This window comes from Hemicordylus capensis, chromosome 1 (genome assembly GCF_027244095.1).
Source record: "Hemicordylus capensis ecotype Gifberg chromosome 1, rHemCap1.1.pri, whole genome shotgun sequence".
NCBI classification, from domain to species: domain Eukaryota; kingdom Metazoa; phylum Chordata; class Lepidosauria; order Squamata; family Cordylidae; genus Hemicordylus; species Hemicordylus capensis.
Window position 1 is genome coordinate 234,316,773 of NC_069657.1, and position 25,195 is coordinate 234,341,967.

The window sequence follows — 25,195 nt, forward strand, 5'->3', positions numbered from 1 at the left end:
GATGAACAAATGATGTGACCCCGTGCAAGGCAGCTTCATATAAACATGTATATTTTACAGCATAGTCACCACAGCCCATTCCTATATGTCTGAACATATGAGGCAGGGCCTCTGTGTTAGAAAGCACTGCTGCCACACAGGTTTAGCACTACGGCTGCTACTTCAGAGTTCAATGGTGAAGGAGCAAGATTTTCTTCACGGTCGGCTCCTGGAGAGACTTGTGGTTAAAACTGGAAAATGCAGTATATTTTAGGGGAATTTATTCTGGTTGTTCTCTATCAGGTTCTTTCTCATACTAGAGGAATCTGGTTCTATATGTCATAATAACAATAGCAATTCTTATTTATTTTTACTGATGGGCCGGTCTAATGGACACAGTAGGGTTTGCCACCCTGCTGCTGCAGACCCAGAAACAAGGGCACTGCTGTAGAAAACCAGCAGTAATGTTGCCAGTGTTACTGTATTTATTCCCATCGTCACAAATAGGAAAAAACTGTAGTAATGTTGGTAGCTCTCAGGGGCAGATCTTATCTATGGGTAAAGTGGGTGACACTCACCTTAAATTTCTCAGTAAGCCATGATGTCTCTGCCTCTGCCATTTTGTGTCCCTACTGCCACCCTCTGTTGTTTCCTTCTGCTCTTGCCTGCAGCCTGCTACTGCTTTAAGAGTTGTGAGGTGGGCAACGGTAGCACCAACCTCAAAGAACAAATGAAAAGACCCAGATCTTTTAAAATATTCATAAGGCAAGAGCCAATAAGCATGCTCACTTTTGTTTTGCAAAGTGGGTAGTTCTAGGACCGCACTATAAACTAATCAGAGAGGGACTAGGCTGATTGACTCCTCAGACAGCCAATCAGAGTGCCCAGATGGTGGGGAAGTCTTTTTTTTTTTTTTAGCTACTCAGAAGTATCCAATCACCATTTTGGTTAGAGAGCAGGTAAGCTGGCTGGCTGTTGTTAAGTCTGAACCTTCGCTAGCTTCTTTGTATTTGGCGAGAAGGAATACAACCACTGCTTTCTCTCCCTTGCTCTCTGATCTGATCTGATTGCAAAGCATTATGGCTCATTCCCAAAATAATGTGCCATAAAACCTTGGAAGGAACAGCAAACTGTAATAATGGACTAATTAGATTAGAAAGTGGCATAATACGCCAGAAAGTTATTTTAGGGCATATGCATGGATTTCTGAGTACAAACTGCTTTTCAAATAATTGCAGAAGTGGCTTTCCATGTGGTATGGTGTAGAGAAGGAATGGATTCTGTTGGAAGGAAAATACTTTTAAAAATCCATTTGCTATGCAGAGAGCTAACCAGGTTTTTCTCTGCTTTGTGGCCAGTATCTGTAACATTAATATGTCCACTAGCAGTTATCGTTCATTGGGCAAGGAATAAGGAAGTGATCTCTATTAAAAATGTTTATTGCTTGCTAGAATGGATACCCAGGCAGGCAGAGAGAATGTCCGCACCCAAAGCAGGCAGAGAGTGGCACCCAGCTGTTCAGAAGGCATGGAGTTGGGAGAGGGTGTCCCCATGCATCTTTGCTTCCCATGGTGTCCTCTAAGTTACAGGAGATGGTTCATAGCTGCAGTAAGCATAATTGAAAAACCTGTGATTTTTCTATTATTTTTGTAAGCATTTTTGGAATAGGCAGAAAGAGCTGCCCTTGTAACTTCAGAAAGCATTTGTTCTCCACTTTTGTAGCTGTCTCTGCTTTACCTGTGGCAAGTAAATAGATTTATTTACTTTTACATGTATAGCCTGTGCTTCTTCCAAGAAGCCCAGAGGTGGTGCACATGGTTACATTTATCCTCCCAAAAGCCCTATGAAGAAGGTTATGCTGAGAGATAAGTCACTGTACCAGAGTCACCTAGTGAGTTTTATGGCTGAATGGAGATTTGAATGGATTTCCCCAGTCTAGTCCAACACACTAACCACTGTACCACTCTGGCTCAGAGTTCTTTCTTCTTGTTGTTATTTATTAGTAGTAGTAGGGATGTGCACGAACTGGTTCAGTGGCCCTTTTATGGACCGCCAAACCAGTTTGAAGGTCTGGCATTTGGACGGATTTGGAGGCAGGGGGGTTACCTCTAAGGAGCAGGGAGGATGCCCATCCCCCCCACCACTTTCCCTCTCCGACACTGTCTCCAAAAATGCTGGCATGGGGCTGCTGTGTACCTCCTTGAAGCCCTGGTCAGCGATGTACTGGAAGTGGCCAGCGCATGCACACTGGCCACTTCTGGTACGACGCTGACCACCTCAAGGCATCTCATACTGAGTAGGAGGAGACAATGGAAAACCATTCCTGTATTCTACCAAGAAAACTACATGGCTCTGTGGTCACCAGGAGTCAACACCAACTCAATGGCACAACCTTTCCTTTCCTTTTAGCAAGCCTAGTACCAGCTAGCTGTATCAGCCAGTGGCTTTTGTTGCTTCTCTCTTGGTTTCTCTGCACCTCTCTTCACTTCACTTTTACTTTTTCTTATCAATTTTGAAAGGGATCTTATATAAAAACACAAAAATGCATCTTAGTATAGACACTAACTATAGCACAATTGAAACAAATCTAATTTAGGAAGAATTCATTAAAGAATATGTGCTGTCCTCAGATTGGAAGTAATCCTAACAGCTCCACAGAATTTTAAGAGGGATGCCAAATTATACAGGAACTGAGTACAGAATTGAGCAGTTAGATTGATCTCAAAGGGTTAGGGGAAACTGGCAATTTAACGGGTTCCTGCATTAAGAAGGACTCCCAGTTGAATGACTGGAAAACCACAGTTCCTGATTATAATAACATTTGTTATACTATTTTAGGACCATACGAATGCAATTTCCCTCCTTTAGATGACTCTGAAGAACGGGAAGCACATACTACTCACAGGTTACTCAACAGCCACTGGACAGAAAATCTTTCTCTTCTGTCCATATTCTGCTTGGCTTCAGAAAGAGCTGAGCTTTGCTCAGGGCAAGGGCTGGCAGGGCAGGGGAGTCATGATGCCAGCATGACTCATTTAGCTCCTTAGCTGCTGCATGTACAGGCTGCATGCAGCCAAACTCTGCATCTTGCTGCTGAGGCCTAGAGAGAGAGCCTCCTTTCTGTGGCTGTGCTACAGATGCCAGCCCAAACACAGTGCCATCTTGTGGCCCTTCTGGTAAATGCCAGATTGACAGATGATCCGATCCACCCAACACCCGCCCCACCGCCAATGTGCTCTCTAAACAGTCTCTGTGTGGTTCCCAATTTCCATGATTCTTGAGAGAAATGTTAAAACAATTTAGACTTGGTTTTAATTGTCTGGTTAGGCTGTCAGGAACAGAATGGTAGACTATGGCAAATTTCTGATTTGGGATGAGCAGGAGAGAGGAAGAGCATCTCCCATATGGCTGTTAATCTTGCTCTAAGCAATAAAGAAAATGCAGAACTATTGAGATGATGCCTGGGCTCTTAGACGTGGCAATGTATCTATCCATCCCATCTTGTCTCTTAGGATGACAGATCTTGGAAGCCAAAGACAAACCTTTCAACGAGATTAAAGAGGTGCTATTAATTGCTATTGATCATGGGTCAAAAAATTAAATTGCATCTGCAACTGCATCTCTGAACCGTCTAAATGAGAAAAGCAGTTAATGGGTCTGGCTGGCCCAAAGCTGTAATTAATTAAAAGGGGATGAGAACATTAGAGAGAAAGAGAGAGAGAAAGAGAGAGAGAGAAAGATTGCAATCTGAGTGGATAGCTTTGGAAGTACCCAAATTAAGACAACGCACATCTACAAAGGAATGTAAATTACAGGTTAATTGTAAGTGGTCTGAGAGGCTGGGAAGAGAAAAATGGTTGTTGATAAGAACTTTCATTCAAAAAGTTATTCGAATGAAAGATGATAAATACCTATGTGTTTTAGGAGCAAACATTCCATACATCTCACAGCCCAGACTTATGTTTGTTTACTCTGAAGTAAGTCCCACTGAGTTCAATGGGGCATCTTTCCAAGTAAGTGTGCATAGGATTGCAGCCTTACGGGCCAGACTACACAAGCCAATATGTGTAACTGAATCCCCATGGCTCTTTTCTTTTGCTGTCACAGGAAGGGGTGATTGGGACTGCAGAAAAGGTGAAGGAGGGGGTGCGTAACCCTTTCCCTGCCTGCAACTCTCTTGTTCTCAATTGCCTCCATCAAGGGAAAGCCCCCCAGGGATAGAGGTCTTTGAAACTTAACTGTGCAATACAATTAAACACTGAAAATGGAATTGGGCCCCCAAAGAGTTTTTTTATGTAAAGAACGAGACAGACAGTTTTCAAGGAGCCATAAACCTCAGGATGGTGGATTGAGCCTATAGCAAGCTAGAGGCTGCTGTTTTGACTCCCCCCTGCTGGTATGTTTCCCAGACTATGGGAAACACCTCTATCTGGCAGCAGCGATATAGGGAGATGCTGAAAGCCATACTGTGCAGGAGATGGCAATGGTAAACCTCTCCTGTATTCTACCAAAAAAACCCACAGGGCTCTGTGATTGCCAGGAGTCAACATCAACTTGACGGCACACTTCACCTTTAAAGACTCTAAGAGCTACAATGTGCTTGAGAGTTCAGCTTCTACTTGGCATTATGCAACTGCCTTCTCTTCATCCTGGCTCTCAGTCCCAAGTAGATGGGCTTCAATTAAGTCAAATAGTGCAGTCAGTTTTAAGTGATTTTAAGTGACCTTAAGCAGACTTCAAGTGATAGAAATTTCTCATTCTCCTAGACAGGCAATGGGAGGCTGGGGGAGTTAGGAGGACTGTCAGAGTCGTGAACATGTCTTGCAAGCACTTTTGGTGGAATCCAAGCAGCTGTTTTTACATCCCCCAGAGCAGCCTGTACATACTCAGTGAGGTCTCTCCTCCCCACCGCCCCCCCTCCCTGCTATTCTGACTTGCAGCCAGAGATGTAGTATATGCTTGCCAGGTGTGAGGGAACATCTGTTGTGCTTTGGGCTCCTGAAACAGTTTTGTGCTTGAAAGAGGCTCACCAGCATAGCCATTATAAAGTGTGAGGGTGCCTGCTTGAATAGCTCAAGCGTGCTCTAGTGGAGCTTGACATTTCTCAACTTTTCACAAAATTGTTCTTCCATTTTCCAGTGCTCCTCGTAGCAATCTTCTCAGGGCCTCCATCTTCCTATAACAATAATGCAAGACAGTGGTGAATGCCATTTATCAAACTGAAGAGTTGGAAGACTTGAAAAATAACAATAATGGTTTGTGGCTGCAGAGGTATGGGAGTATTGCCTATTGCTTTCCTCAAAACTTAATAGTACTTAGCATTTATATAGTGTTCTTAGAATGATCCAAGCATTTCACATGCACATTATCTTGTGGTACTCCTTATAACAACCCCATGAGGTAGGTCAGTATCACCACCATAATGCAGATGGCAGGGCAAGGCTGAGAGATAATGGTTTGCCTAAGACCACCTAGAGACCACCTGCATGAACAAGAGCACCTTGTTGTTGTTGTTGTTGTTGTTGTGTTGTTGTTGTTGTTGTTAGATTATCTAAGGCGTACCTGTGGCTAATCCCGTGCGTGGCAGCTCTCACAAGAGTTTGCAAGCAAAAGCACCATGGTGATTGGGCAGTGGAGATTCCATTTGCCAAAGGCATAGCAAGGTTGGAATGGGCCCAGAGACAAGATTTTAAAATGGGCCCCCCCCGCCACTCAAAGTCCAGGGCCTCTGCACACCCCAGGCCCCCAAGGATTTAAGTCTGATATTCCAAAATAAGTATGCTGCCTGGAAATACATTTCACTGAATACACACACGCACACGTCACAATATATAGTGATATACATTGAGTACTATACATTTGTTTTACTTTTAATGCCTAGAACACACTAGAAAGATGAATGATTAAAATGGACCCCTCGCTGCAGATTAGCAAAGGAGACTTTCAACCATGCAGGGTGAGCCTATGTTTGTTTTCTCAGAATTCTGAACAAATTCAGTCAAGTTCGATTCCAGGAGGTTTTTCACAGGAGGCTTTTAAAGCCCTTTAAGACACATCTCCTCTGGAATGGAGGTGCTGCATTCACATGTTGGCCAGATTTACCCTGAAGTCCCTGCAAGTTATTGGGGAGCAGTTCACACACAAGAAAAATAAAATAAAATAAAAGCACAAGACATGCTTCACAGTTCTCACTCAGACCTTCTGGGTTGCAAAACAACTTGAACATAAGTGCATTTATAAATGAATGAATGAATGAATAAAATAAATATAATACTGTTTCTTCCAGAAGTTTTTGTAATTTTCTGCCATGAAACAAGCCACTTATAGGACTTTTTAGATAGTTTTTTTTAAGCCAGCAAATTTTCCAAGCTGTTTAAAAATAAATATTCAGAGACTTCTCAGTCCCTCCCCCCCATATCAAAGCCCTATGGCAAGCAGATGCCTATATATGGGGGGGGGAGGTAACCACAAAAAGGAGTTCACACTCTACCTGGCAAATGCTGGGTTCGGCAGGGCAGCAAGGGGTCTTTGCAGGGTGTCTGCTGCTCGATTGCCGGCCAGGAGAACAAGCTGGAGAGACGGCGAAAAGGGCAAGTGGCTGAGGGGCCTTGGGGCTGGGCGGGGGGCAATGGGGAGTCACATGAGGTGCCTCTGGGGGGCCCCTCCAGGCAGTGGGGCCCCCAGACAACTGTCCCCCCTTGCCCGATCGTTTTTACGCGCCTGCCATTTGCAGATAGGGAGGAAGAGCCTGTGATGGTTAAGGACAGTTGGAATGTAACTGTTACTGGTCAGAAGTTCTTGATTGTAGAGGAGAGGAATCTATCTATCTATCTATCTATCTATCTATCTATCTATCTATATAAAAGGATAGTGGGCAGGGGTCTGCAAAGAAAGGGGTCGTGAGGGAGGAAAGAGCCCCTTCAGGAGAAGGAGGCTGCCGTTGTGTGAATTAGATGAGGAAACAAGATGAACAAGACCTGTTAACTCAGGAAGGGAGGGGGGAAGAAAGAAAGAAGGGAAGAGTGAGTCGAGGACAGAGAAAGAGAGAAAAAGAAGGGAGGGGAAGAGAGAAAGAAGGAAGGGCCTGAGCCTGTCAGTGGCCTGAGGGGAAAGGGCAGCTATGGCGGTGCCTATTGGCAGCAAGGAAGGCCCAGTCAACCACTGCTGCTGTTTGGGGCTACCAAGGCCATTGGCAAAGGGAGGCAGGCAGGAAAGGGACAGGCCTGGGCCTGTCAGAGGCCTGAGGGGAACAAGTGGCCTTGCTCGTGGTGGCAGCGAGGAAGGGCCTGGTCAACTGCTGCTGCTGCTGCTCCTATGGGGAGGAGCAGGAGTGGGGCTCGGGTGAGGGAGTCTCTGGGGATAGGGGGCTGCAGCTTGCCCTTCACTGCACTACTGCCTGGGGTGGCTTACAACTTTAATAAAAGAGATAAGGGTAAAAAAGTTAAAAGACCAGGCTAAAATCACAATTAAAATAAGTTTTTTAAAATTCCGATTAAAAGTTATCAGTGAAAAGCTAAACATTAGGAAACCTATCAGATAAAAACAGAGGATAAGATATTAAAAAGCTCTCTGAGATGTGTCTTCAGTTGTTCCTTAAAAACACTGAGGGAGGCAGCATGGCAAAGCTCTTCCGGGAGAGTGTTCCAAAGCTGAGGGGTCACAACTGAAAAGGCCCTGTCTCTAGTCCTCGCCAGCCAGATCTCCATTAGTGGCAGGGCCATGAGCAGGGCTTGAGATGCTGAACAGAGGGTCCTGGCAGGTTCATATGGGCAAATGCGGTCTGATAAGTACCCTGGTCCCAAGCTGGGTAGGGATTTAAAGGTTAAGACCAACACCTGGAATCTAGCCTGGAAGCAGACTGGTAAGCAGTGAAGCCACTGCAGGATGGGTGTAACATTCATGAAGTGACTTGTGCCTACAAGAATCCTAGCAGCAGCATTCTGGACCATATGGGCAAATGAAGCTTCTGAACCATCTTCAAGGGCAGCCCCATTTATAGAGCATTGCAGTAGTCCAATCTGGATGTCACCAAAGAATGAGTGATTGATGTCAGGTCTGAATCCTCTAAGTAGGGCTCGCAGCTGGTGTGCCAGCCTTCTTCACACCACTGCCACCGGTACCTCAGTGTTGGGTCCAGAACCACCCCTAAGCTGTGGACTTTGTCTTTCAGGGGGAGTGTGACACCTGTCGATGGCAGAGCTGAGATTTGAACTGGTGACTTCCTGATTTGGAGCTCAATCTCTTAGCCATCACACTGCATAAGGATTGTAAACTTGGCTCCAAACCTTGTTATTCCTGTCTTCCACTGTGGGCCTTGCTTCTTGGGCAACTAATCTCCTAGTCACTGGCAGCTTTGTACTGAAGCCATCAGTTATCGTGTATACTGACTATTGCTTTGGAACCTTTCACTTTTTGAAGGGTGACTGAAGACTGCATGAATACATTTTTATTACATGGCTCTTATTATGAATGTGTTTTCTCAGCTGTTCCTCCAACCCAGAGAGAAGTCATGGAGAGTCTTGGAATGCCCTCTACTACTGTAAGTGACAGAGTGGTACTTTCCCTCCATTATTCTCTGTACCAGCCCATTGCACATATAAGTGTGGGTTTACTATGCCATGACTAGGGCTGCTACAATATAGTCTTGGGTGACAATCCAGTGCATAATTAGGCTGCCTAAATCCCACCGGATTCAGCTGACTCAAATGCAGAAATGACGCCCTGAAGGTAGGAGTGGACAGCGCAAATAACTAAAATACAATTTGAGATATTCCTTCACAGAGGTTTTTTGTTTTGTTTTTGAAAGCTGTGCTTTTTAGTTTACTAAAAAGGCACACTAGTAGTGACTTAATTCTAAGTTGCCGGAATTGCATTCTAAGGCTATTTCTCCCCATTAATTTTTGCAAGGGAATGAGTTGCATGGTGCATAACTTTCATGTGCTGGAACTTTTTGTTGCTTGTGCTGTGTTTGAATGTTTTAATCTTGATGCATGCTGTGTTTTCTTCTTTTATTCCCCATAGAGAGTTTGGCCAGATCTCCAGCTTGCAGTGCAAAGGTTTTTTGCCAGGGTAGATTAGAAGCTTTTGTGACTGTGTAGTGCCTTTGAAACCTTCCTTCAGATTCTCTAATACCCAATAGGCTGAGAAAACCTTTTACATTTGAAACGGAGCAGCCTCTGTGTCAATGTCTGTGATTGGAGATGAACATTCTGTTGCTTGGGAGACCAGCCCTGGAGTGGGAGCCCTGCAGTTCATAATGGAGAGGAAATTGGAGTGATCATCATCGGGAACTCAGTTATTCATCTGAGAAAAGTCAGGGAGAGGAAGCGGAATAAAAGTGGGGAAGGGAGAAGAAGTGGAAGTGGAACTGGGTGGTGGTGGTGAGCTGTGCCTCCAGGTCTCTTCCAGGTGCAGCCTGTAGGATCAGAGGCAGTGTGGTGTAGTGGTTGGAGTGCTGGACTAGGACCGAGGAGACCCAAGTTCAAATCCCCATTCAGCCATGAAACTAGCTGGGTGACTCTGGGCCAGTCACTTCTCTCTCAGCCTAGCCTACTTCACAGGGTTGTTGTGAAAGAGAAACTCAAGTATGTAGTACACCGCTCTGGGCTCCTTGGAGGAAGAGCGGGATATAAATGTAACAACAACAGCAACAACATCAGTTTCTCAAAAGCAGTAGAAAGAGCACATGCCTGGGCAGAACCATGGCATCATGGAAAGTTAGAGTCAGAAGTAACTTCAGAGATCTTCTAGTCCAACTCCCCATTCAGTAAAGGAATTTTGTTACAGCAGCCCTGACAGATGGTCACCCTTTATATGAAAACTTCCCTCTAGAAGTCTTCACAAGTTTTGGGCGGTATAGAAATATTTTAAATAAATGAATGAATGAATAATAGGGAAGGAGAGCTCACTACTGCACAATACAGAGAGGCTCTTCTCACGATTAGTGAGAAGAGCCATGAGGGGGTTAGTGGGGAGAGCGGGCTTAGCCCGCTCTCCCCGCAGATGAGCAGAGTGGCAGCTCTTGGAGCTGTTACGGAGCCGGCAGGGGCTGGGGGGATCAGGGGCCGTGTGGCCCCTGGAAGCTCCAGCATGCCCTGTGTGAGTGCACAGGGCATGCTGGAGAGACCCCAAGCCGGGAGGCTGCTTTTGAGCCTCCCGGTTGGGGTCTCCTCGTGAGTAGCCATGGCACGGAGGCGCACCGTGGCAACACACGAGGAAAAAAAAACAAAACAGGTTTGCGGAGTGCTCATTCCACAAATCCGTTTTAAGGGCAGGGGTACTTTAGCGGGTTACCTGCTGAAGAACCACCAGGCTCACAGCCAAGCCTGGTGGTTCACATGATGGGAGAAAATCGGGCTAGCCCGATTTTCTCCCATCGTGTGAATAGCCTTAGACTGTCAAACAGTGCTTATTAGGGCACTCCGACTCATCTCTAGCCTAATGTTGCTTCCTTGTCATTCCAACCCACTGCTTCCAGTCTTGTTCTAAGAACAGAGGGACAAGTCTGCACTTTCCTGAGTTGCTCAGTGTGAGAAACAGGATGATGGTCTAGATCAGGGATTCTCAACGTGTGGTTCTCCAGATGTAATTGGACTTCAACTCCCATAATTCCCAATCAAAGGCCACTGAGGCTGGGAATTATGGGAGTTGGAGTCCAATAACATCTGGGGACCCACACGTTGAGAAACCCTGGTCTAGATGGACCTTTGGTTTGGTTGGCCCCAGAAGGGCTGTTCTTATGTTCCTCCAAAGCCCTATGCAGGCGTTATACTAAGGACGCTATACCCCAGCCTCCCAATCATGGAACCTCCTGCTATCACGTTTGCCTCTTCAGATGAATGCCACTGTAACCATGAGCAGCACACTGCCAGGGATGACTGATGGGGCTGGGTTGGGATTTCCGGCCCTGCTGTATACAAGTACAGTGTCTTTAGTATAATGTCTGAAAAGGGCTCAACTCAAGAGAGAATTTATGGGGAGTCATTTGGGAACTGACTGTGGCCAATGGAGGGTACCGTTGCCCAAAAGGTGCGTGATGACCCTGGAGTTCAGATAGGAGTCTTGTATCTTCTCAATGAGGGAAGTCTTTGTGGGTTTGAATGAGTCTAGTCTTGCTTAAAGGTGCAGGATGACCTTTGAGGTACAATTGGGTGTATCCCTTTGCTCAAAAATGTTGGGTGACCTTGCATATGCATGGGCATTTGGTCCAGCCCAAAGAATTGGGCCCAAAGGTGCAGAGTGACTTTAGGGGCAAGGATGGGGATTTAGCCTCATTCAAAAGTGTGAGGTAATAACTGGGGTGCAGATGGGTGTTTGATTCAAGACAGATGTGGGATATGTTTTTGCAGAGTAGATGTCTACTTTATGGGTGCAGATGGTCATCTGGCTTGAGTCAAAGAAGTGGGGTGACTTTTGGAGGTTGGATGGTCATCTGGCCTTTCTCACAAATAGTTAATATTTGCCCCCTTTTATTTTTTAGCTTTCAAGATACAGCACAATTCTCACATACTCCACCCCCAACACAAAGATAGGAAACAAAAAACAAAACACCAAGCTCATTAGTAAAACCACATTAGTAGAAACTTCATTCAACAACCTCATTAGTGCAAAGCTACCAACCTCTGGACATTAGCCTTTCATGCAATAAAGATCCAGCCGAACCAAACAATCCTACACTATGCCTGACTTGCCATGTGATCAATGAAGCACCTACACACCATACCACCAAACCAGCTATGCTTATTGCTTAATTCTCACTCAAGTGGTAAATCTGGGCCATACCACTGCAGGTGGGAACTTGCATGAGTCAGTGCTCATCCATACAAGAAAGTACATGCTAAAGTGTCAGGGAGAAGGCTAGGCTAGAATTCTTCTCCTTGATAGCTAGTTCTCTATGTAGAAGGGATTTTTGAATGAGAGAGTATTTAATCCTGTGAGCTCCCACCTTCAATCTGAAGTTTTACAACTCAGATACATGTTGACCACCTCATGAGAACTAGGGCAAAGAGACAATTCAAAATGCAGACATCAGAACTAGGGGTGTGCACGGAACTGGCTGGTCCAGTTCAGTTCGAGTCCAAACTTTACCCGAACCGGACCAGGCCAGCTTGGCCCCTTCCCAGTTTGGTCTGGTCCAGGGGGGTTAACAAACATGGTTCTTAAATATTTTTTTAACTTACCCCCTCTGAGGGGGTGGGGGTGGGTTTCGGTGGAGCTTCCCCCTTCTCCCGCTGGCCTCCCTTCAATCCAAAATCAGCCTGTTCGGCCACTCTTCGGACCATTCAGGCCGCCCCCACTGGTGCAGCAGCCTCCAAAATGGAGGCTGCCGCACCTGCGCAATGGGCCTCTGCATGACCTGGCATGACCACCCCGAATCAGAACTCTTCAAAAATGGAAGCACAAAGCAAAATATGTATTTCAGCCAACGAAACCGAAACACACCATACACAGGAGAGTTAAGTTGCCAGCATGGTCATTTTATGCAGCATGTCTTGGTTTTTCCAATGTTTGAATTGTAACATAACGTGGGTAGCTTTTTTGTTTAATGCTTTTAAAGGTGCCCCCAAATCAACCAAGACTAATGATAATGTTTTTATCGTATTTAGAGTTGTACATATTTAAAGTACTGTACAAACAGTAGTGGTAGTAATTATTCAGTGATTAGAGTAAACCATTAGTTAGTTTAAATGATTAATGACACATCTCTCTCTCTCTCTCTCTAGAGGTATCAGATTCATGCTGTGAAATGGAAGCAAATTATTACACTGATTAGTTTGCATTAAGGTTATAAATGTGGTCCAGGATGGGAAAATCTAATACTGTAGATAGAGAAGAGATGCTAGACAGTGAAGATTTGGGTTTCTTTCTCCTTCACAACATTAATCTGCCACAGATTTTAAAAGTGATCTTAATCAATCTTCTAACATCTCAACAACAGTTTCCTCATCAGGAAAATTGTGTTAATAATCCTTCTCACCATGTTGCAGACTTAGTGTCAGGCATAACACATTAGAAGAATCTGTGAAAGGCTGTGAGATCTTCTGATGGTACAAAGGGGCAAATGGTGCCATTTTTAGTGATGCTGTGGAAACTTGTAATTAATGGTCTATACTACAAACCTAGCCTGTTTGTAATTCTTATATGAACAAAATAAGCAACTCCAATGCACTGAAATTCTTAATATGTCTAAGATCATGGCATGTCTCTTCTCTGTATCTGTGAGGTCTGCATCGTTGGCATGACTAAGTAGCCAAATCTGGGTGGTATTTTTTCCATTGACACATGCCCAGATGTTCCTTATTTTAATCAATTAGTTACTTGTAAACAAAACACACATTAAAAGCACTCTGTGAGAGGCCAAGGCATCACCGTGCACAGAGGAGGAAAATGAACGTTGCATGGCTGCTTAGGCCACATCACGTTCCCAAGATGCACTTTGAAAATGCATATGCACGAAACAAAACTCTAGCATGGTTCAAATGTTTGGACTAAACGTTCAAATGTTTGGAATAAAGGTCTGTGATCCCCTTTAGCTAGCCTCATCAATTATGCCTAATTCTGAATGACAAGGGAGCCAGTTCACCCATCAGTAGCCATTTTCATGGAAGGTCTTTGTGGGACTTGTGCAATGAAAAGCAATGGTAGGGGAGATTCTACATCATTTGTTTAATATGGTAATTTCAGGACTAGCCCTGCTACAAGGCAAGATGGATGCTCAGCCTGAATAAGGATGCATAAAGTGATTGATCCTCTTTCCCTCACACTTTTGGGTGCAGCAACAGCACATCACAGATAAATATGCAGTGCAACCCTTTGGGGGTGGCACAGGGAGCCTAACTCCTCCCAGGGTGGTAAACCTGGAATGCTTATGTGCATGCGCGCGCGCACACACACACACTCAGTATGTCTTTTCTAACAAGTAAGAAAAACTAGGGAGCCCAGACTCCTCTGCAGAAACATTGTAGGTGATAATATGAGGACTGAAAATACATGTGGTGTTAGGGACATGCGGAGGCTATTCTCACAAGCAGCAGGAACCAGGCTAAGGGAGCTCAGCCCCGTTCCTGCAGCAATGAGAGCTGCATGGCTCCCGGCGGCCGGCTGGTGGCACACCTGCTTATGAAGCCTACCACTTAACCTGGGTTTCGGGCGCAAGAGCACCCGAAAACCAGGTTAAAAGATCACACGTCACCGTGGTGCGGTTCTGCACCGCAGCGATTCATGAGTAGCCTCCCAATGGGGACAACACACCTCCCAGTGTCAGGGAACTCTCCACAAGACACCCCACACTCGCGTGGTACCTTATGGAACTGCCAGGGGCCAGGAGGCCCCCAAACCCCACTGCCCCAACTGGCTCCATGATGGAGCCAGGAATTGTCTGGTCAGCCAGTCTGGCCACCCAGGGAGTGCTGCCTGATCGTCTGAGGGGAAAGTGGGTCAAACCTGCTCTCCTCGCAGATCCGGTTTTGGCTCTTGGCAAGGATTGTGTGTTGAGCCTTGCTATCATCCTCCTGATCAAAATATTGATGGTGATCTGGAGTTGGAGAAGGAAATGAGGGAGGCATCAAAGAGAGACAGAGTTGTGATAAATGGGTAACTAATTATCCAATGGCTTGACTACCAAGCCAGAGGTTGCTGGTTTGAATCCCTGCTGGTATGTTTTCCAGGCTATGGGGAACACCTTTATTGGGCAGCACCAATATAGGAAAGTGCTGAAAGGCACTATCTCACACTGTGTGGGAGGAGGCAGTGGTAAATCCCTCCTCTATTCTACCAGGGCTCTGTGGTCGCCAGGAGTTGACACCAGCTCGACAGTACACTTTACCTTTAATTACCTTCACATAGACTGGGTAAATTCATATTCAGGTAATGACAAAGAGGTCAAATTTCCAGATGACTGTGCCTTCTGTTCATGTGGGTTCCATGAACAGCTGGTCATGGAACCCACCATAGAGCAGGCAACCCTGGATTTGATTGGCACCCAAGACCTCGTGCAAGAGGTCAGTGTCGTGGAACCAATAGGGAACAGTGACCATAGTGCAATCAAATTCAGCATACTTAGTTCAAGAGCCTAGAGGATGCCAAGTAGAGTCAGGGAAGCTATGAAAGGGAATAAGATGTCCTTCAGAAAATGAAAGTTCTTCCCAAATGAGGAGAACAGAAAGGAACACAAACATTTGCAAAAAGAAATGCAAGGAGACTTTAAGGGATGCAAAAAGAGTCTGAGGACCTTTTGGCTAATCACAGGGAATAATACCTGTGAGCCAGTGTGGTGTAGTGGTTAGAGTGCTGGACGAGGACCGGGGAGTTCAAATCCCCATTCAGCCATGATACTAGCTGGGTGACTCTGGGCCAGTCACTTCTCTCTCAGCCTAGCCTACTTCACAGGGTTGTTGTGAAAGAGAAACTCAAGTATGTAGCACACTGCTCTGGGCTCCTTGGAGGAAGAGCGGGATATAAATGTAAAAATAAATAAAATAAAATAAATAAATAATACAACTTTTTAAAATATACCAGAAGCAGAAAACCTGCCAGGAAGGCAGTTGGACCTTCAGATGATATGAGAGTGAAAAGAATGGCTTAAGGAGGATATAGAGATTGCAGAGAAACTGAATTAGTTCTTTGCATCTCTCTTCTCTATAGAGAATATAGAACATACCTGAGCACCTGAACTAAGCTTCTCAGGGAGCAAGGCTGAAAACTGAATCAAACAAAGGTGAAAAGGGATGATGTTCTAAACTGTCTTGTAAAATTAAAATGTAACATATCACTGGGGCTGGATGGCATCCACTTGAGAGTTCTTAAGAATTCAAATGTTAAACTGCTGCTCTTCTAGCAAAAAGATATAACTTACATAGGAAGTTGCCATACACCGAGTCAGACCATTGGTCTATCTAGTTCAATAATGTTTTCACAGACTGGCAGCAGCTTCTCCAAAGTTGCAGGCAGGAATCTCTCTCAGCCCTATCTTGGAGATGCCAGAAGGGAACTTGGAACCTACAGTAGATGCTCTTCCCAGAGTGGCTCCATCCCCTAAGGGGAATATCTTGCAGTGCTCACATGTAGTCTCCCATTCAGATGGACCCTGCTTAGCTAAGGGGACAAGTCATGCTTGCTACCACAAGACCAGCTCTCCTCTCTAGTCCCTAGGCTCTGTGCCAGAGGACCTGAACGTAGCCAATGTAAACCCAGTTTTCAAAAAGATCCAGGGGGGATCCAGGAAATTACAGGCTGGTTAGCTTAACATCTCATCCTGTAAATAGACGGAAAGCATAATTAAAGATACAGTTGTTAAATATATAGACGAACAGGGCTTGCTGAAGGAGAATCAGCCTGGCTTATGCAGAGGTAAGCCTTACCACACTTTTGGAGTTCTTTGAGAATTTCAGCAGGCATGTAGATAGAGGTGATCCAGCTGACAGAGTGGCTGTTCTCACAAGTAGCCAAGAATAGGCCAAGACTGGGCCCTTGGCTGCCTGTAAGAACTCCCCAGTGGCACCCTGGCAGCAAACCCACCTAGGAATCCCTCCTCATAAACGAGGTTAAGGGAGCGAGTCCTCTCTTAACGCCATCTACCTGAATCATGTGCTAGCAGCCGCCTGTCATGGGGGGAATCCCCACAATGCACCTTGCGTGGTGCATTGTGGGATCTCCAGGCTCCTGTGTCTGGGAGAGCCGTTTGTGCTCCCAGCAGAAGAACTTGGTTGTCTCTGGCCACTTATGAAAATGCTTAGGAGAAGTGTTCGATGGAGTTCCACAAGGCTCCACACCATCTCCAGTGCTCTTTAACTCTACACGAAACAGCTGGGAGATGTGCTGCAGGGTGTTATCAATATTTCAGTGACATCCAAATCTATTTCTCCATTTCAGTTTCATTAGGTAATGGCATAACTTACCTAAATGCCTCCCTGGAGGCAGTAATGGGCTGTATTTGAATCAAAATAAGACAGAGATATTGACTGCAGGTGGGCGGGGGCAGAACTCAAGAGATGGTTTAGATCTGCCTGTTCTGGGTGGGTTTACACTCACCCAGAAAAAAAACAAGTACGTAGCTTGAGAGTGCTCCTGGATCCAAAACTCTCTCTGGTTTATCAGGTTGAGGCAATGGCCAGGAGTGCTTTTTATCAGCTTCATCAGCTATGCTCATTTCTGGAGGGAAATGACCTTAAGACCGTGGTAAATATGCTGGTACCCTCCAGCATATTATAGAGTGCATACTATAATGCACTCTACATCGGGCTGCCTTTGTACATAGTCTGGAAACTACACTGGTGCAGAATGCAGCAGCCAGACAAGTCTCCGGGATAACCCAAAGAGACCATATAATACCAGTCTGAAAAGAACTGCACTGGCTAATGATATGTTTCCAAGCAAAATACAAAGTGCTGGCTATAAAGCCCTCCATGGCTTGGGTTCAGGGTATTTAAGAGAGCGCCTCCTTTGTCATGAACCCTCTTACCTATTAAGATCATCTGGGGAGCTCTGGTTACGGCTACTACTGGCTCATTTGGTGGCTTCTTGGGACCGGGCCTTCTCTGTGACCACCCCATGGCTCTGGAATGCACTTCCTGAGTTTCTCCATCTCTGTCTGTTTTTAAAAAGACCCCTAAGACCCTTTAAAAAGACTCCTTTTTCTTCAAGATTTTAATTAATTTTAATAGGTTTTATATCATAATTGTTTTAATCATTTTATACTGTTTTAAGCTTTTGAGATCACCTGACATTCTGTGTGTGTGTGTGATTGTGTGTGTGTGTGTTTTGTGTCCAACTGTGTGTCTGTGTATGTGTCCCCCAACATCAACTTCGCAATGCCTGGACCAATATTCACCAAATTGGGTACAGTTGTAGGGACACACAGGGACATCTCAAGGGCATAGTTTGTGATGATGTTATTCACCCCGATTCAAGATGGCAGATGCATAAACTTTTGAGGCACAAGTGGGCTAACTTGTAGACCACCTAATTGCTTTGGACCAAATTTGGTGGAATTGCAGAGAGTGACACCTCAACAGCATAGTTTGTGATTATGTCATCCACACCAGTTCAAGATGGCAGATGTGTGAACATTTGAGGTGCAAATGGGCTAACTTGTGGACCACCTAACCAATTTGAACCAAATTTTCTACAGGTGTAGGGACACATAGGGATGGCTCAAGCACATAGTTTGAAAGGATGTTATCTACCCTGAATCCAGATGGCGGATGCTTGCACGGTTGAGGCACAAGCAGGCTAACCTGTGGACTGCCTAACCAATTTGAACCAAATTTGGTTCAGTTGTAGTGAGTGACACATAGGGACACCTCAGTGGCATTGTTTGTGATGATGTCATCCACCCCAATTCAATCCCCGGCCCCTTTAAAACAGAGGAGAGCAGGTGTATACGTGCTCCTCTACCACTCGTCAATACTTCCTGAATTGGTGGTGCTCCTCCCAGCTATCTTCACGTGCCAGCAGTGCTCTCCCCTAGCTGCACCCATACGATGCCAACATGCACATGGCCTCCACACATGCACGGAGGCCATGTGTGTGCCGGCATCATGTGGGGGCAGCTCGGGGAGGTATGTTTCATTCAACAACTGAGAGCCTGCTGATCATTCTCATCCTTGTTGTCTGAATTATCCAGCTAGGAATATCAGATAAGGTCCCTTTGACTGCAGCAACTAGGATGTGAAATGCTATGCTGTCACATAGGTGATCCATGTATCTTCTCAAAGCGATTCATGTATCTTCCTCATTGCTAGCCTTTTGGTGTATGGCCAACATCTGGCTTTTCAGAAGCACTTTGGGCTGATTTAAAGTGGCTTAAGACAGGTTCTCAAACTTGGGTCCCCAGATGTTGTTGGACTACAATTCCCATCACCCCTATTCACAATGACTGGGTATGATGGGAGCTGTAGTCCAACATGTGGGAATGCAGGTCTGAGAACTCTTTTTCCAGGAGAAATATATGTTAAGCTGTTGTGACAGTTCTTTGCTAAAATGTTCTTATCAGGTTCTGTTTCTATTGATTAGGTTTTAAAATCATGCTTTAAGCTACCTTGAACATTTTATGGAAAGTAGGAATATCAATATTTTAATAAGTAAACAAATACATAAATAAAGAATCAGAGACATAGGCCTGCAGGTATGGAGAAGAGGAAGGACACCGGAGACGTTGTTTGCTGGATAACACACTTTATATTTAACAAAATATTTTTTTAATAATATATTTTTTCAAATATTGTCTTCTAGAATCCCATTTTTTACAGTAGAGTGTTTCCCCCCACTAGTTTTCAGGCACACTATTGTTTAAAGGTGTAAAAAAAAAAAAAAAAAAATCTGGATCCTTGCTGACAGGCATCCTCTTTCCAAAGAGCTGGGCAATCCCCTGCATTTCCACAGCAGTTTGAGCCTGATCGCCAGTGAGTAGGATTGAACATAGTCTTTTATGAGACAGGAAGGTCAAGGTATTCCTAGCTCATGGGAAGGATTTGTATATGGAGGTGTCTTGACAGCCCTGCCTTCATGCACAACATCCACCACCACACCGTAGTAGGCATTTCCACCATAGACACACCCTTGGGAAGCTATACCATCGTTTGGTTTCTGGACAGCTGTATTGAGCATGGATCAAGGGATAATGACCAGGATCCCCCATCCTCAGGGCAGTATCTTGAATTACAGTTATGGGACAGGGAATGAGTCCACTGAGTCATTCTCAAGTCTGCACATGCAGGGCAGGGTCTGAAGGTGCAGGGCACATCACCCGTGCTGAAGCTAAGCAGGTCTGGCTTTAGCCAGTGGCTGGACCAGCCAGTATCCCCAGGTGTACCGCCTCGGGTGCCGTTACCAAAAGGCAGGATAGACATGAAATAAATAAGTAGCTCATCTTGTCAGAAGGTGCAATAAACATGACTGTCTCCCAGATGAATTGCAACACAACTTGAATTGCAACAGCCAGTCAAGTCCATTTCTTCAGTCAGACAAGATGTTCTTACACATGTACGAAGAGAGGAGAACAATTCAGCATGACCATTTTAAAGTCTTAACATAAGAAGTGTCATAACAATGGTGGCAAGTGAGCTATGACAACTGCAGTGCTCTCTCACAGGGTTTTTAGATTCCCCAGCCAACAGATGGAAAAGCCCTGTCCTATCCTGAATTTGCAAGGTAGCCAAATTCAGTATATGACAGGACTCTTCTGTCTTTAACAGCACAGCATAGCACAAGAGTCCTGGCAGTAACTGAATCTGTTCAGCCTTGTAGAATCATAAAATATTAGGATTAGAAGAGAACTTGGAGTTCTTCCAGTCTAACTCCCCATTCAATACAGGAATCTACTATGAGCTCCTATTGAAGGAGGAAAGAAGAACATAAGAACAGTCCTGCTGGATCAGGCACAAGGCCCATCTAGTCCACCATCCTGTTTCACATAGTGGCCCAGGATGAGGGCATGCCCTCTCTCCTGCTGTTGCTCCCCTGCAACTGGTATTGAGAGGCATTGCACCTGAGGCTGGAGGCAACCCTAAGCCACCAGACTAGCAGCCACTGATAAACTTGTCTTCCATGTGTCTAAGCCCCTTTTAAAACCATCTAAGCTGGTGGCCATCATCCCATGGCAAGGAATTCCATAGATTAACTATGCACTGTGTGAAACAGTACTTCCTCTTGCTGGTCCTAAATTTACCTACCTTCAGTTTCATTGAATGACCCCTGGTTCTAGTGTTGTGAGAAAGAAGGAAAAATTTCTCTCACCACTCCATGCATAATTTAGAGGGAACTATGAGGATCTCTCTTTACCATGCTATAGAGAAGGTGCAAGTGGGGGAAATCTGGTCTGGACAAGATGCAAACAAGAAAATTGCTCCTGTACCTTCCAGGGTCAGTCCAGAGTTTCAGAAAAAAACACGTAGGACAGTGCTTCATGGATTGTACCACTTTAGAATATAGGAGGGAATCCATAAAGGCTTCCCAACATGAGAAAACCTCCCTTTACGTAGAAAACTAGCATATGTCAGAGAAGGCTGGTATGGTGTATCTCTGGCATAAACTGAGCTGTGAATCAGGAAGCCCTTGATTTAAATCTAATCACGATCATCACTCATTAGGTGGCTTTAGGCAAGCTCCTCACTCTGTGCCTCAGCCCCCACACCCCCATCTGCAATATGAGGATGACATTTACCTAACAGCATTGTTGTAAGAATACCAGTAAGAGAATACACATTGAGCCCTTCCTTGTGAGCAGAGAAAGAGCGTAGATGGGGTGAGGGGAGGAAGCCTCGAAAAACTTACCTCTCCTGCAGACGGGCAGGTCTTTGCCTCTAGGTGGGTGGATTGCCTGCCCAAATGATTACCATCTGCTGCTGGTTGCTCTGGAGGTCAGAGTGTCAGGACGTGTCACCCCACCCAGCCCCCTGGAGCTCCAATAATGCACGGCACGAGTGTGTGGTGCATTATGGGGATTCCCCCTCTGCTCCCTGAGTCTGCTAGCCACAGCGGCTTGCAGCCACGGCTGACAGACGATCAAAAAAAGCAAGCACCCCACTAACCTTGTTTTAAAGGGAGGCTTCATAGGCGGATTTGCTGCCATGGTGCTACTGGGACTGGGCCCGATCCCGGTGGTTCATGCACACGTGCAAAACCAGGCTGGACTCCTTTAGCCCAGTTTTGCACTTGTGAGTGAATAGCCTCATTAAGTGCTCTGAAAAGAGCCATACCAATGCTCAGTATTCTGAAGGCTAGGTAAGAAGAATCCATGTCCTCCCTGCCCTGCTAGCTTTCCCATGAAAGGGAGTTTTTGACAAAGGGAAGCAGATTTACAGGATCTGAAGAGAAACCAGAGTGTAAGGAAAGCATTTTATCATGTTTCTCTCTCTCTGGCATTCTGAAGTGGTTCATTTCAGGAGGACTGTACCATGCATTTCTCCTTAATGTGTAGATCAACCCTCAGAGAGGCACAGAAGAGAAAATTCTACTGGCTCAGTGGCTCCCCGCATTACTGAAGGAAGGACTCTGGGGAAAGCTCTTCTGGTTCTGTTCTCCTGTTGAACTAAGTTGGAGTGAAAATAACATTCATGCTCATTTAAAATTAGACTTTTTTCCTATGTGGAAGTTAAGCCCTGTGTAAGAGATGGTGTTGTCCAGGGGCGGAGCTAGGGGAGAGGGGGGCCTGTGTTCACCCCTCTCCCCGGTGGCCCCTCAGAGTGAGGGAGACAATGAAGACAATAGGGAGGGTTGGTGCTGGGTGGGGGGGGGGCTCAGGAGCTGGGGGCCCCATCCACTCAATTACAGCTACACCCCTGGTGTTGTCTGAAGTGTTAAAAGAAACACATTTGCAGACGAACTCCAGCAAATACTTTCTCCTTCCCTCCAGCAGACAGAGGCCCTGTACAGCAGCCGCCATCGCCAACAGCAGCTGCTTTCTGAAGTTTGCTTCTCAGTGTATTCAAGCTTCTCCGGCCCAGTAAATCCTCAATGCCGTTCTTCTTCGTGTGCTTGTCCTTTGATGGATTTCAGCCAATTACATTTTCTCTTTCAGTTCTTCCCTTTCCCCCCAATAGGACATGGTAGGGCTTTAATAATAGATGGGCTGCTATACTTCATGGCCCCACTTAAGATTTTCATAGTGTTTCAAACGCCTAGGTATGTCATTTATTTTTTATTCCAGGGAATGAGAATGTTCAGGCTTGCATTGGTCTTAGCTCACTTGTGTGAAAAAGAAAAAGAAAAGCCAAACAAACCGCAGAAGGCATTTCACAGTGAATGGAAAGTGTGGAATGTTTCTGCTCTTTGTGGGCATGAATAAATCACAAAGAGGGATCGGAGAGGAGGGAAGCAACTCATGAATGATTTACAAATGTGCATTTGTGAATTAATGGCCACAACAGCAGAAGTGCCAACCGTGCTGCAAATTGACATATTAGAGGAGGGTTGCCTGATAGTATGATGCAGGCGGACAAAGGGCTGTGCGAGCTGCAGCCAAGGAAGCAAACTTGGGGAACATTCAGCAAAGCTGCCACTCCCCACCACATCCCCTCACATTCACTTTTTTTTTTTTTTTTTTGCTGTCAGTTGGTGATCCAAGGAAGGGTGGTTTTGAAGGCGGAGTCTGGTTGCAGGTGCTCTTCCCATGCCCTGGTCACCTTTGCTCTCAGCCAGGAGACAACAGCATGAGGAGGAGCTGCACAGCCAGCTTCGCCCCCTTGGTGCAGGGCCTTTAAGCACAGCAGCTCACATGTTGTGTAACACTGCATCAGCCAGTGTGGTGGAGTGGTTCGAGTGTAGGACTAGGACCAGGGAGACCTGAGTTCAAATCCCCATTCAGCTATGAAACTCACTGGGTGGCTCTGGGCCAGTCATGTATCTCTCAGTCTAACCTACCTCACAGGGTTGTTGTGAGGATAACCATAACCAAGTACACCACTCTGTGCTAATAATAATAATACTAATAATAATAATGATGATGATGATGATGTCCTTGGGAAGGACTTGATATCTGGATAAAACAAACCAGTCAATGACACCTGTCTGACTATGTAAATAAAAAAAATATATAATTTAAATAAATGATGGAGCATTTGCACAGTTGTGAAAGAGCACAGAATTGTGTGAATGCAGTTGCACAGTCATAGGAACATAGGAAACTCCCATATACTGAGACAGAACATTGGCCTATCTAGCTCAGTATTGTCTTCACAGACTGGCAGCGGCTTCTCCAAGGTTGCAGGCAGGAATCAATCTCAGCCCTCTCTTGGAAATGCCAGGGAGGGAACTTGGAACCTTCTGACGCTCTTCCCAGAGCAGCTCCATCCCCTGAGGGGAATATCTTACAGTGCTCACACTTCTAGTCTCCCATTCAAATGCAACCAGGGCAGACCCTGCTTAGCTATGGGGACAAGTCATGCTTGCTACCACAAGACCAGCTCTCCTCTCTCTGCAGTTGAGGACCACTGGAAGTAACGGCCCTTTGTCATGCAACTGCATCTGCACAATGGTACGCTCTTGCACAACTGTGCACTTGCTCTCTTGCAAGGCTGATGAAGTGTGGCGCAGTATGCAAGCCAATGGCGGCAATGTGAGATAAGTGCATCCCACATTACTGCTGTAACCTATGAAAGGCACCCGCCAGTGGAAGATATGCATATTACTGGGATGGTGTGGGAACAATTAAACAGGTAGTGGCAACCACACCACTCAAAGTAATGGGTAAACCAGGCCTAATCCCATAAGTGCAAAATGACCTTGTTGATACCCAGGACCAAGATAGATGTGACCATGTGATTTGATCTTCCACTTTAAAAGCAGTCACAGGAGGAGGGGCATGCTGCTGGGGGAGGAGTTTATTTAACCCTTTCCGTAATACTGTCTTCTTCACAACCTAAAGTATACTCCCAAGCTGCTATTTGCCCCAACAGGGAAAATATACAGGAATTGATATGGTATGTGTATAGTCCACCTCAGCCCCCACAAAAGCAGACAGCAACTCAGAAAAGGGGATTTACATGGAACGGGGAGGGTTACACCTCTCCTCCCTCAGTGCCAGAGCCATGATCTGACCTCCCCACAACTTCTTCTAGAATTTTTTTTAAAGGGGAGAGTTGCAATCACAGACCTCCTATGATCTCATCCAATTTCACATTTAGGGCCTCTCTGGTTGATGTATGAAGGTTAGGAACGACTTTTTCTGAAATCTGACTGGCTGGCAACCCTGTTTTTCTCTGCTGTGATATTTCCTTTTGCCTTCTCCTGTAGTCAAGGAGACAGACAGCTTGCTTACTGACATTAGCATGGCTCTGCAGGCCCCTTATTAGGGTTGCCCAATTTTCATTTCAAAAATATTGGCTCTCTGAGCAGATAACAGGGAAGGTCTGGGCAAAATTTGAAGGGTTATGGATGTAGTCTAATAAAATCAGGTGGGTCATGGGTGGAGGCTGGCAAAAATCTGGAGTTTACTGGCTTTTGAGATGCCAATACTGGTTACCAGACAGAACACTGTTTGAAGATTGCTCCTGCCTCTCTATTAGTGGTATATGTATATACTACTATATGTTTATACAGGTGTATTAGACTGAGCCAGATCATTGGACATCTAGCTTGCTCTAGTATTGTTTGCTCTGACTGGCAATAGCTCTCCAAGGCTTCCAGGCAAGGATCTTTGCCATCCTGATACCCCACATCCTTGTAACTTGAAGTGTCAGGGCCTGGACTGGGCGCTATTCTCTGGCATACATTGCTTGGG

General features: G+C 45.5%; 1 protein-coding gene across 1 annotated transcript in view; it reads right to left on the reverse strand.

Moving 5' to 3' along the window:
* Positions 1-4,949: 4,949 nt before the first annotated feature.
* The window catches only part of VWC2L (von Willebrand factor C domain containing 2 like), a 197,617-nt gene continuing 177,371 nt past the window's right edge, over positions 4,950-25,195 (reverse strand). Inside the window, exon 4 of the mRNA XM_053283366.1 lies at positions 4,950-5,155. Coding sequence (XP_053139341.1) covers positions 5,139-5,155 — 17 coding nt within the window. The 3' untranslated portion in view covers positions 4,950-5,138. The remainder of the gene's footprint in view (positions 5,156-25,195) is intronic.